Source organism: Monodon monoceros, unplaced genomic scaffold (genome assembly GCF_005190385.1).
Source record: "Monodon monoceros isolate NGI ecotype Baffin Bay Population unplaced genomic scaffold, NGI_Narwhal_1 Super_Scaffold_5, whole genome shotgun sequence".
Classification (NCBI taxonomy): Eukaryota; Metazoa; Chordata; class Mammalia; order Artiodactyla; family Monodontidae; genus Monodon; species Monodon monoceros.
This window is the reverse complement of record NW_021703782.1, coordinates 104,918,836-104,931,437: the sequence shown is the minus strand read 5'-3', so window position 1 is coordinate 104,931,437 and position 12,602 is coordinate 104,918,836. Positions and strand designations below refer to the sequence as shown.

General features: G+C 47.7%; 1 protein-coding gene across 21 annotated transcripts in view; it reads right to left on the bottom strand.

Annotated features, from left to right (window-relative positions):
• RALGPS1 (Ral GEF with PH domain and SH3 binding motif 1) overlaps window positions 1-12,602 on the bottom strand; it is a 286,283-nt gene that overhangs the window by 49,690 nt on the left and 223,991 nt on the right. For all 21 annotated transcript variants that reach the window (XR_003790635.1, XR_003790636.1, XR_003790637.1 and 18 more), the window contains 2 exons: window positions 2,672-2,809; window positions 241-334 (listed from right to left, as the gene is read on the bottom strand). Coding sequence is in view for 18 of the 21 variants with exons in the window: in XM_029201514.1 (XP_029057347.1) it covers window positions 241-334; window positions 2,672-2,809 (232 nt within the window). In the remaining 3 variants the exon portion in view is untranslated. The remainder of the gene's footprint in view (window positions 1-240; window positions 335-2,671; window positions 2,810-12,602) is intronic.

The following is a 12,602-nucleotide window of genomic DNA, read 5'->3' as shown; positions in this document are numbered from 1 at the left end:
CTGTGGAGCCCAAATTCATTCACGCTCCCCACCAGAGAAAGCCACGCTGAGAAGTTGACAGAACACCCTCCTCGGCCCGGTGGCGCCTGTGGGGCTGGGGCGGGTGGGAGGAGACACACAGCAGCCCTGCTGTGGGCTCTGTGGGGTCAGAGGTCACCTTATGCACACGTGCTGGGGGGGAGGTGCCGGTGCAGCTGCAGTGACCTTCCGTTAGCCCTGCAGGGGGCCGGGGGCACTCACTTGTAGTTGTCGTCTTCCACAAACTTCTGGAGCTCTTCAATGTAGCGCACGGACTTCAGGTACTTCTGCACGTGGGGTAGGGTTGTGAGGTGGTCTGGAGGAGGAGGACAAAACCCAGGGGCTTCAGTCTCTCCCCATCCCCAGGCCCCCCATGAGAAGCTCCTTAGGGACTGAGACATATATTCAGTCTTTCAACAGTTGCTTATGATCCCTTAGGCCGGGCCTGTGCTGGGCCCAGAGGGGTCCCTCAGGAAGTGCCCCCCAGCTGGCAGGGCCACAGACACCACACCCTGAGGTCACCACAGTTCCTTGGCTGGGGAAAGATGGGTCTTGGGGGAAAGATGGCCTCCAGCGAGGTGTGTGTGCCCTAAAACAGGTCTCCACTGGAGTAACTGGCCAAGCCTCCCATGCTTGCCCAACCCCGTGTGACAAGAATGCAAGAAGGAATGAACGCCATCCAGCCTGGTGTGCAGGCCCAACCCAGATCCTTGCACAGCCTGAGAATCTGGCCCACGGGCTGGAGCTGCTGCACCCTGAGAGGAAAGGGAAGGGCCTAGACGCTTGAGCGCCTGTTCTGTGCCAGGCTCTGCACCCAGTGATTTCTAGAAGCCATCTGCCTCAGCCTTTGCACCTGCCTCATTTCGGGGAGTAAGATGTCAACTGCACACAGGAGGAAGCCATGGCGACTTGCCATGTCACACTGCTGAGAAGTTTTGACCCCAGGTCACCTGCGGCCTCGGCCACACTGCCCTGTCTCTCTGTCCTGGGGTGACTGACGTCAGATGCCCTCCCCAGACCGTCACAGTCACTGCACTCTTTCTGAGGGGGCAGTAAACCCTCCGTGATGCGCTCTGCCATTCGTTCCCCACAGGGTGGGACAGACCAGCTAAGGAGAGAGGTTGAGGCAGTGGAGGACGCTGTGGAGAGGAGTGGAGAAAGGGTGGGAAAGGGCCCTCGCTTTCCCGGGGGGCGGGCGGGTGCATCCGGGTGCCGCGAGGAGCCCCTGATGGCTCTGCCTCGTAACTGTGAGACTCTCAGCAGGTCATTCTCTTTCTCTAGAGCCTTGGTGTTCTCGTCTCTGAAATGGGGATAATGACCCCTGCTTCACGGAGCTGACAATGGGGAAGGGGCAGGGGAACATAATGGTAGTAAGAGTGAGCATTTCCTGAGCTCTAATGAAATGCTGGGGTGGGCTAAGGGCTCTGCACAGTCATGTCCCCATCTTTACTATGAGAAAAGTTCAGACTTAGGACAAAGTGACTTTTCAGGAGGCGGAGCCAAGACGTGAACCCACATCTGTCTGACCCCAAAGCTGTGTATGTAATTGCTCTGCTGGCCAGCAGGACCAGTGTCGAGGTCCTTGAGTGGAAAGGGCACTGGGAACACAGTCCCCTCCCTGTTCCTCTGGGCAGAAGAAGAGCTGGTCTGGAAGTGCGGGCGCTTGTAGGGGCGGCACTCATGAGCGGACCTTTGGCTTGTGTGGGCCCCCCTGCAGTGGCCTTACCACATGGAGGCTGTTGGTTTCTCCCACCCTACGTACTGGAGGTGGTGTTGCTCTCTTCCTTGTCCCGCTTTGCTGCTTCCAGACTTTTACTCTCCCCCATCCTGTGAAAACCTGCTCCAAGGAGGCACACTCCTGCAGCTCGGCCACCCTCCCCTTCTTCTCTGCTGACTTCTGCCGCCGGACGCCCTGGTCACTCAGGCCCATTCCTGGAAGGCCGGGGCACCTGGCTCCCAGTCAAGCCCCATCCCCCACCATCCACGTGGACGGCCCATCAGCATTGCCAGCAACACCTCCTCCAACCATCTCAGACGCCCACCATCACAGTCACCCTTTGGATCTGGTCACGTGTGGCAGAGCCTGGCCAGTTGTTGACCAAGCCATTTCCCTGTTCCCTCTAGGCCTGCAGCTACGTTGCATTCCTGGCCTCCCTCGGCAGAAGTGATGAGCACCACGTGCAAGTCTGGTCCATACTCTGGTATGATTCTCTCTCCTTCTGCATCTTCCAGCTGGATGTAGAGGTCAGTGGAGGACTCGGGGCCATGGGACATGGCAGAGCCACGAGATAGAGGAGCCCAAGTACCTGAATCTGCTTGGAGGAGAGCCACCCAGGAGGTGCCCACAAAGCTCTTCATGAATGAAGGACCTGGGCTCTGCCACTCATTGGATGTGTGACCTTAGACAAGTGACTACACTGTCTTCAGCCTCAGTTTCCTCATCTGTGATACAGAGATGGTAACATCTAGTTTGCATAGTCTGTGAAGATCAAACATGCTTATAAAGGATCCAGAACGTGTTTGATACTCAAGGTATCAAAGTGAAGAGCTTTGTGGAGACTACCTGGTTTCTAGAGCTTTCTCACTGATAAGGTGCTGGACCCAAATTTCGGTGATGTAAGATTTCACAATTCCAACAACCAGGGGTACTAACCGTAGCTGCAGGAAACTTGTAAATCCGCAATTATTCGGAGAATATTGTTCATCTGATTGGATCTTTGTTCGTTTTCCATGATGCTGCCTGAGGCAGGATATGCAGAATCAATGTAGATTAAATCCAGAAGATAGATGCCTAAAATTAAGGAAGATATTTAACGATGGTAGGTGTTCACCATAAATCAGAACAAAATGGCACAAAACAGAACTGCTGTGCTAGAAGGTATAGGGTGACATGGAAAAATGCGGTATGATTTGGACTTCAGTTCCAGTCCTGACTACTAACTCTTCACACAGACTGCTCAACTTTAAATCAAACATCTGAGCAACCACCAAAATGAATGCTGGCAAGATTTTAGCATTTCTAGTTCATACACTCTCCAGCAACAAGGGTTATTACCTGTAACCCAACTGGAAAATAACAGGACACGAAAGGGATGAATGAATGCTTGTGTTTTTTACCAACCACTGCAGTTTAATAGGTCTAAGTTGTCATATCCAGGAGAACACTGTCTGAATTCAGTTTTTCATTTATTCACTTAGCTGTGTGTCTACTTGTTTATCTATCTGTCCACAGATACACATACACACACCCCAAATCATAAATTAAAGAACAAAAGAAGAAATCGAAAAAGCAACCGTCCTTGGTACAAAGGACTAAGGCTAGACAGAGAATTCTCCTGAGGGTGCTTAATAAGAAAATAACGTGTGATATGAAAACATTGCTGGGATAGGCCAGCGCAGAGCCTCAGCATGGTCTCATGGCATCACCCCAGGGGGAATTCGGGACAAGCCACCTGGCCAGGGATGAGAAAACAGGACTGGCTGTGTGGTGTGGCCCAGCTGACTGGCTTGCTGCAGGGTCGCACTTTAGTCTCTCTGGAGATGTGCATGGACAACGGGTGACATATCCTTCCAGCAGTCCCCCATGAGCACTGCCACTACACCGTTAATATTGGTGGAGTTGAGCAGGAGTAGTGATGTAAAGTAGAATTTAAGGCAGAAAACATAGAACAAGGCAAAGAGGAGTGATTGATATTAATGAAAGGCACAGTGGATTGAGAAGATCTAATGATTACTAACTTCTATGCATAAAGCAACATTGCACCAAAATATACAAAGCAAAAAAGCACCAAAAATGAAAAGTGGATTCAAGAAAGCCACAAACATGGAGGGAGCCTTTGGTATGTCTCTTCGAGAATTTGTGTGTGTGTGTGTGTGTGTGTGTGTGTGTGTGTGTGCGTACACATATGTATGTACATACAAAAATATACACATATATATATACATGCATCTACAGATATACATATGTATGTGTCCATATATAAATGTAGTATTTAAGTAACAAAATTAACAAGCTTGGTGTTATATAAATAAAAATATAATCCTTTTTAAATACTCATGGAATGCTTACAAACACTGATTATATGCTAGTCTATAAAAAAATGCTCAATAAGCTCCAAAAAGTAAATGTCATACTATCTGCTCTCTTTGACCTTACAGTACATCTAGGATTTAACAATAAATATAGAAAAAATTCTAACCATTTGTTAAACACACACACACACACACACACTCATAAGCAACTCTCAGGTCAAATAAAAAAAAATCTAAAATAAGAAATCTATTCAAAGATAATGACAATAAGAACACTACATATTGAAATTTATGGGATCAGACCAAAGTGGTAATCAGAGGAAAATTTATAGCCTTGAAAGTTTACTATTAAACTACTAAGAATGATAACAAATGTAATTAACCAGGTACTTAATATTAAAGCTGTAGGTTTTCTGCATGGCTGGACAAACACTGCACTGACTTACGCATTCATTATGTTATTTGTTCTTATAAAACCCATTTTACAGAGGAGGAAAAGGAAATGCACAGAGGATGTTTAACTCGTTCCAGGTCACATAGCCGGTAAATGATGGGGAAGGGAGCTGAACCCAAGCCTGCCTCCGCAGAGTACATGCTTCCTGCCATCGCAGTGGACTGCTAGTGCTGGATACCATGAGTCATTCGTCCGCTTTTAAAATAGCTACACATTTTTACGGGAAACTGTTAATCACAGAAACATATGCTAGCACTTCTCGTAGGAATCATTTCCACTTCCCTTCTTTTTAGTGGCACCATGTTTCCAAAATTTTAAAAATTAGAAGTCATTTCCCTTGTATAGAAGCTCCAAGTTTGGGACATTTAAGTCCACAGATTTATTACTTCTCGACCTTGTTTTTCCTCTCCCCTCTTAAAAATGTAACTCAGCTACCTCCCCAAGGGTTCAGCAATGGCAATCCCGAAAATCCCATTAACGCTTCAACCACAACAAAAAGTACCCCCTAGTGCTGAGCATGAGGTGAGGGGATAAGGGACACGAGGCAGCTTTGTTCCAGAGGCCAACGTTGTGCAGACCCGAACGCAGCTGGCTCTGAGCAGCAGAGTGAACCTCAGCCCGGGAGCAGGGTCACCAAGGAGCAGGATATGGGAAATGGGAGAGAACTGACGCTTCCTGGGATTTGCTACAAGACGGGAATCTCCTCCTCTCCTCTCCTGTGGTCCTCCCATCGACCCCATGGGGAGGTTAAGGAGAAAACTAAAGTTCAGAGAGATTAAGAAATGAGCCTGAGGCCTCACAGCGAGTGTGTTGGATTTGAACCCAGGTCTGTCTGGCTCCAGTGCCTGTTCCGACCCACTCACCGGACATGAGAAACACACGAGGAATCAGTTGCCTTTTCTCAAATAACACCCCCGGCATGGAAGGCTCACCCTTTTCTGCCCTGTGAGGACCGGGGCTGGCCCCTCTGCATCCTCTCAGGTCCTGGCTCTGCAAACAGAGGCCAGGAGAAGCTCGCTTTCAAAGGGGCCGAACACCATTTCCACCCCAGCTTCTGCCTGTCCCCTCGGGGCATGGGGAGCTCACTACTTCATAAGAGCAAACCCCACTGTAGAGTGTTCATCACCCTCCTCCACAAAACACCTATCTGTTCCCCTGACCTGAGAGTCCAGGCCAGGGCCACCACATGTGAGGACGGAGGGGACCTCCCAAAGGAGGCCTCCTGGCCCTGGCGGCCGGGGCAGACCCCAAGCCTCAGCAACACCCGGACAGAATTCCCATATGAACAGCCTGTCACTCCCAAAGCAGCAAATCTACAGGTAATATTGCACAAATCCAGAGAAATCTTCCCAGTATTGTCATTAGCCTGTAACTGGAAATATTTAAAAGCCTAAACCATGATGAAATCATTAGAATAGCCACCTCCCACTTGTACTTGGCCAGAGCAGCGCGAAGCCTGACACACAGCACTCACCACAGCCACCATTAGATACTGACTGGCCTCGTTCATGTATCTACTGTCTGATTCCCCCATCAGACTTTATTAAAACCCCTCTGAGGAGGAAGTGTCCTGTTCCACAAGCTCAACCCCAGTGGCTGGAACAGAGCACACAGGAGCTGCTTGGAGAACATTAGTTGAAAGAAGGAAGGTATGAATGAAGGCATACTTTAGGCCACAAGATAACCTTGCAAAGTACATCATTACCCTCATTTCAGAGCTGAAGAAAGAGACACGGGGAGTCAAGCGATGATAATAAGACTGAGCACTTACTGTGTTCCAGGTCCTAAACTAAGAGCTTTGCCCTGTTTGTTGATTTGCCATAACCACGCTGTTACCAGGGAGGTTTTATCTCTACTTTACAGAGGAAGAAGCTGAAGCTGAGAGCGCTGCATCGCTTGTCTGAGGTCACACAGCTGGGAAGTGGCAGAGGCAAGATTTGAACACAGGTCAGTCCAGGCTGCCATACTGTCAAGTCCTTCTTTGACCCCAGCTAGATCCCCTGGAGGCTGGCAGCTGGTGAGGCAGGGTGGGGCACAGCTGACCCCACAGGCATCCAGGCCATGGCTCTCCCTGCTTGACACCCCCTTGGGGTCAACACTCTCCAGGAGGGCTGACGACTACATGGTGGCTGCACCGTCCACCTCCTCCCCGCGGCCTCCCTGGCACCCATCGTGACACGTCTGTCCCAGGTCCCATCGTCAGCGGGCCCACCATGGCCTGGGGGCCCTGCCAGCTCTGCCCCGTGACACACAGCTGTGGTGGAAGTGGGAGAGCGTGGGGCTTGGAGCCAGGAGACCTGGAACACTGGCTCTGCCGCCTACCAGCTGGGTGGCCTCAGGCAAGCCTTTTTGCCTCCCGGGACCTGTGTTTCCTTGACTGTGACTGGGGATAATGATGTTGATTGTGAAGTCTCCCGGCCCAGGGCCTGGACCACTGAGGTGCCCGTGAAGCTGAGCTGACCCCGAGCCTGGCTCCATGGCGAGGCCCCACTTGGAACTGGAGCGGGACGCCCGTGGGAGAGACGCACCCAGCCGGGTTTGCCATAACTGTGGATGGCGCCCAGATGCTGACCACGTGCGGCCACCTACCTCAGACGACCAGCTCTGGGAACTTCTGTCTGGATTGAGACAGCACAGCTGGGATGTCTCAGCTCCCTTCCTTTTACACAGCGTTACTGCGGCAAAAGACACCGTGTTGTTGGCCTTGTCAAGACGGACAGTAACTGGACCAGCTACTGGCCCTGGCGGCCATGAGGCTGGGCAGTGCCAGGGGCTGGAGCTGGGCTGGGAGGTGCAGACGCATTGGAGGAAACAACCGTAATACTAACAGCCTGTCCGCGACAGGAGAGGCTGGCCTTGCTTGTACCACAGCATCTCGCCGCAACTGGCACAGCACAGCACAGCAGGTGCTCTCATTTCTTCATCTGACGGATTAGGGAATGGAAGCTTACAGAGCAAATGTGACACATCTAAGACCGTACAACCTACAAGTGGGGGAATCAGGATTTGAATTCATGCCCGCCTGACCCCAAAGATTTGGGACAGAGAGCAAGCAGTGCTGAAAGCTGGGGGCTGGCAGTCCTGGCTGGCACAGGGACAAGGGTGCCAGAGTCAGAGCTGGGGCTGCGAGGACCCCTCCTGTGGCCTGCCACCCACCCGAGGACACGGCTGGCAGCCGGCATCCACTCTGTGGCTTGCCTGCCTGCAGACTCAACCTCCTGTGAGATGGACAGCTACCCAGAATATGTTCTGTCCCCTCCTGCCACACCCCACACAGGGCCCGGTGACACTGCTGTGGCTACAACAGGGGTGCCAACCAGCCTGCCATGGTGAGGCAGAGAGCCCCGGGGCCGGGGATGAGCAGCCCTCCGCTGGCTCTGCTGTGGATGCCTCCCCAGCTGGGTTGGTCCCAAGCCCAGGGGCATGTGGCCAAACCTTCTTCCTGACAGTGAATCCAGGCCCCCCGCCAGGGGTGTCCACAAGACACCCTGGCCCTGAGGAGGGAGTGTCAAGCTGACAAAGGAGGTGCTCTCCTGAACAGACCCTTCTCTTAAGCTGAGGGACACAGGCTCCGTGGTGCAGAGCCTGCTTGAAGCTGGGCGCTCCCAGTCTCCCAGAGCCAAAGCCCGCGGCTGGCACCGGGCTTCACCGCCAGCCCAGAAACTCACTGCTCTCTTGTTTCTCCCATCGCCACCCATCTCACTTCCATCCCAAGTCTGGTTTTGGTTTTTCTCACACAGCTATCTATTTAATAAGGAAAATTCTGCTGTGTTGGGGGGAAAAAACCTTCCACAGCATAAAAATATGCCACATTTCCATCTTATGCTTTCCATTTTCTTTCTCTCTTTCTTTTAAAGTTTGAGATGAAAGACTTTTTTCCCATGTTCTCCTGCTCTGCTTTGAAAAGATCATTTTCAAACTTCAGAAATGAGGAGTGCTGGCACCCGGAACTATACTTGTGTGGTTTGATCACATAAACTCCTGATAAATTCCAAATGAAATAACAGAGCAGCAGCTCATTAAGGTTTTGTTTTTGGTTTTGTTTGGTTTTTTTTTATGAGAGTGCAAAGCGATGCCATCGACTACAGAAGGAGATCTCAGTGGGTGGCTCACGCTCCCTGTCTGATGCAGAAGACTGAGTGTTAATTAGTGCCCGTTAATTAGTATCAGTTGTGTAAAACACGGACTTCAGAACAAATCCTCATCTAAAGAATATTATTCCTCAAGTGAAATGTGTTGGAAGCTGGCTGACACTGAGACAAACATTTCCCAGGTCTGCAGAAAGGGGGCGGGGCCAGGCAGTCACACCTCAGGTGGTCAGAGGCCATGTTTCTTAGAGGAGCACATGGCCTCCTGTTTTTCTTGGTGTTGGGGCCGGTGACTTACAAAGGTACTGAACAAAGCCTTGCAGCCCACAGAGAATCTCCTCTGGCTCCTCGAGGTCAAATGAGGACACAACCACAGATTTCCCCCCCTGCCCTGGGGATTACCTGGTAATCTACAGGGGCAATGGGATGTCCTACTGTTTGCAAAGGTTCTCCTAAGAGCTGTGGGATGGTGTAGCATGTGCTGGTATTCTGACCAGCAGTAAGAAAGGGCATAAGGAGAGGGCATTAATCTGGTGATTATTATTCGGCTTGTTTTGTGCCAGATACTGTGCTAAGTAAATTACACGTACTATCTAATTTAATCCTTCAACAATTCTATTGGCAGTAGAGAAGAAACTGGTACTTTTTGTCTGCCTAACATCTATTCCCAATTCTTTTTTTTTTTTTAATTTATTCCCAATTCTTTTGGAAACAGCCTTCACTTTTCCTTTGGGGGAAACCATACCTCCCATACTTGTAACCCATGTGGTTTTGGTAGGTCTGAAGCAATTTCATTCCATCCCCTGCCCCAGGGGTAAAAACAGATTTTAAAAACGAACCATTTGGGAAAGGAAAACAACACTCCAAAAAATTCAGAGATGAAAGAAGGAATTAAAATCACAAACTATCTACATATAGGATGCAATCAAAATCATATAACTCTGCTCAGAGAAAAATTCATAGTCTCAAATGCTTATATTAATAATTCAGAAAGATAAAAAAGAAATGAACTTAGTGTTCATTATAGAGAACTAAAAAGAACAAAAGAAAGTAGGAGAAAGCATTAAAAATATAAAATCAGAAATATTTATCACTGCAGAGTGATAAATAAAACTGAAAGTTGGTTCTTTGAAAAAGTCAATAAAGTAGACAATCTTTGGTATGTATGATGGAGGAAAAAACAAAAGGTAAAAACACAGATGTGCATTGTTAGGGTTGAGAGAAGGGATATGATTTCAAATATGGAGGAGAAGTTAAAATAGCGGTATGTGCAATTTTTATGCCAACGTATTTGAAAATGTAGATGAAATGTGTGCTTACTAGGAAAATCTATCTTCCCAAAATTGTCTCAAGAAGGGGCAAAACCTTCAACTCACCAAATAAAGAGAAAATACTAACAATATTAAGAAAGATACCATGATTAAAAAGTACATTATCCAAATGGTTTTATGGACCCATCCATTAAACTGTAAAAGAAAAACCGAATATTACTTAAACTGTTCCAGAGCACAGGGAAAGTGGGAAATATGTGCAGTTCTTTTTATGACTCGAGCATAACCATTATATCAAAACCTGACAGACATGGCATAAAAAAGAGACCAATATCATTGATAAATAAAGATCCAAATAAAACGTTAGCAAATAAAACTCACCAATGTTCTAAAATAATAAAAATAGCAAATCAAATTAGCAGTATCTTGAAGCAAACAGGTTTACTACAGGATTGCAATGGTATTTCAACAAATGATCTTGAGAGATGCTGAAAAGTCACTGATAACTTTAGTATCTATTCCTGATAAAGCACTAAGCTAGGAACAGAATTCCTTAATATGACAAAGGATGCATGGTAGAAACACTAACACAATCTTCTTAACGTTGAATTCCTATTGAGAGGAACAAGTCAAGAATACTTGCCATTCTGCTATAATTTAACACTATTCTAGATGCACAAATCTATGAGCTAAGACAAAGAAATGTGGTATAAACATTAAAGACACATGTAACATTGTCATTATTTCCAGGTTACATAATTAGTTACCATATTAATTATATAATTAAGTAATCTAGGATAATCAACTGGAAAACTATTACAACTAAATAACAGAGTTAAGTTCAAAGTAAATATACATAAATCACTAGCATTCCTTTTTTTTTTTTTTTTGCGGTACATGGGCCTCTCACTGATGTGGCCTCCCCTGCCGCACAGCACAGGCTCTGGACGCGCAGGCTTAGCGGCCATGGCTCACGGGCCCAGCCACTCTGCGGCATGTGGGATCCTCCCGGACCGGGGCACGAACCCGCGTCCCCTGCGTCGGCAGGCGGACTCTCAACCACTGTGCCACCAAGGAAGCCCTCCTTTTTTTATTAAAAAAATTTTTTTGACTTCTTTATTGGAGTATAATTGCTTTACAATGGTGTGTTAGTTTCTGCTGTACAGTAAAGTGAATCAGCTATATGTATACATACATCCCCATATCCCCTCCCTCTTGCGTCTCCCTCCTACCCTCCCTATCCCACCCCTCTGGGTGGTCACAAAGCACCGAGCTGATCTCCCTGTGCTATGCGGCTGCTTCCCACTAGCTATCTGTTTTACATTTGGTAGTGTATATATGTCAATGCTACTCTCCCACTTCATCCCAGCTTACCCTTCCCCCTCCCCATCTCCTCAAGTCCATTCTCTGTGTCTGCATTTTATTCCTGTCCTGCTCCTAGGTTCGTCAGAACCTTTTTTTTTTTTTTTTTGATTACATATATATGTGTTAGCATATGGTATTTGTTTTTCTTTTTCTGACTTACTTCACTCTGTATGACAGACTCTACGTCCATCTACCTCACTACAGATAACTCAATTTTGTTTCTTTTTATGGCTGAGTAATATTCCATTGTGTATATGTGCCACATCTTCTTTATCCATTCATCTGCTGGTGGACATTAGGTTGCTTCCATGTCCTGGCTGTTGTAAATAGAGCTGCAGTGAACACTGGGGTGCATGACTCTTTTTGAATTATGGTTTTCACAGGGTATATGCCCAGGAGTGGGATTGCTGGGTCATATGGTAGTTCTATTTTTAGTTTTTTAAGCAACCTCCATACTGTTCTCCATAGTGGCTGTATCAATTTACATTCCCACCAACAGTGCAAGACGGTTCCCTTTTCTCCACACCCTCTCCAGCATTTATTGTTTGTAGATTTTTTGAGGATGGCCATTCTGACTGGTGTGAGGTGATACCTCATTGTAGTTTTGATTTGCATTTCTCTAATGATTAGTGATGTTAAGCATCCTTTCATGTGTTTGTTGGCAACATGATGGTTTTTTTTTTTGACTTGAATTATATATATATATATATACATATTTTGTTTTTAATACAGCAGGTTTTGTTTTTTTTTTTTGCGGTACGCGGGCCTCTCACTGTTGTGGCCTCTCCCGTTGCGGAGCACAGGCTCCGGACGCGCAGGCTCAGCGGCCATGGCTCACGGGCCCAGCCGTTCCGCGGCATGTGGGATCTTCCCGGACCGGGGCACGAACCCGTGTCCCCTGCGTCGGCAGGCGGACTCTCAACCACTGCGCCACCAGGGAAGCCCTAGCAGGTTCTTATTATTCATCAATTTTATACACATCAGTGTATACATGTCAATCCCAATCTCCCAATTCATCACACCCCCATCCCCACCCCCCCACTGCTTTCCCACCTTGGTGTCCATACGTTTGTTCTCTACATCTGTGTCTCAGTTTCTGCTCTGCAAACCAGTTCATCTGTACCATTTTTCTAGGTTCCACCTATATGTGTTAATACACAATATTTGTTTTTCCCTTTCTGACTTACTTCACTCTGTTTGACAGTCTCTAGACCCAACATGATGTGTTTTTAAGTGAACAAATCTGGTATGACTATACACACATATATACACACACACCCCTATGTTGATACACACATACACACACCCTATATTGAAATACACACACAGAAACACCTATATTGAGATACACACACACACGCACCCCTATATTGA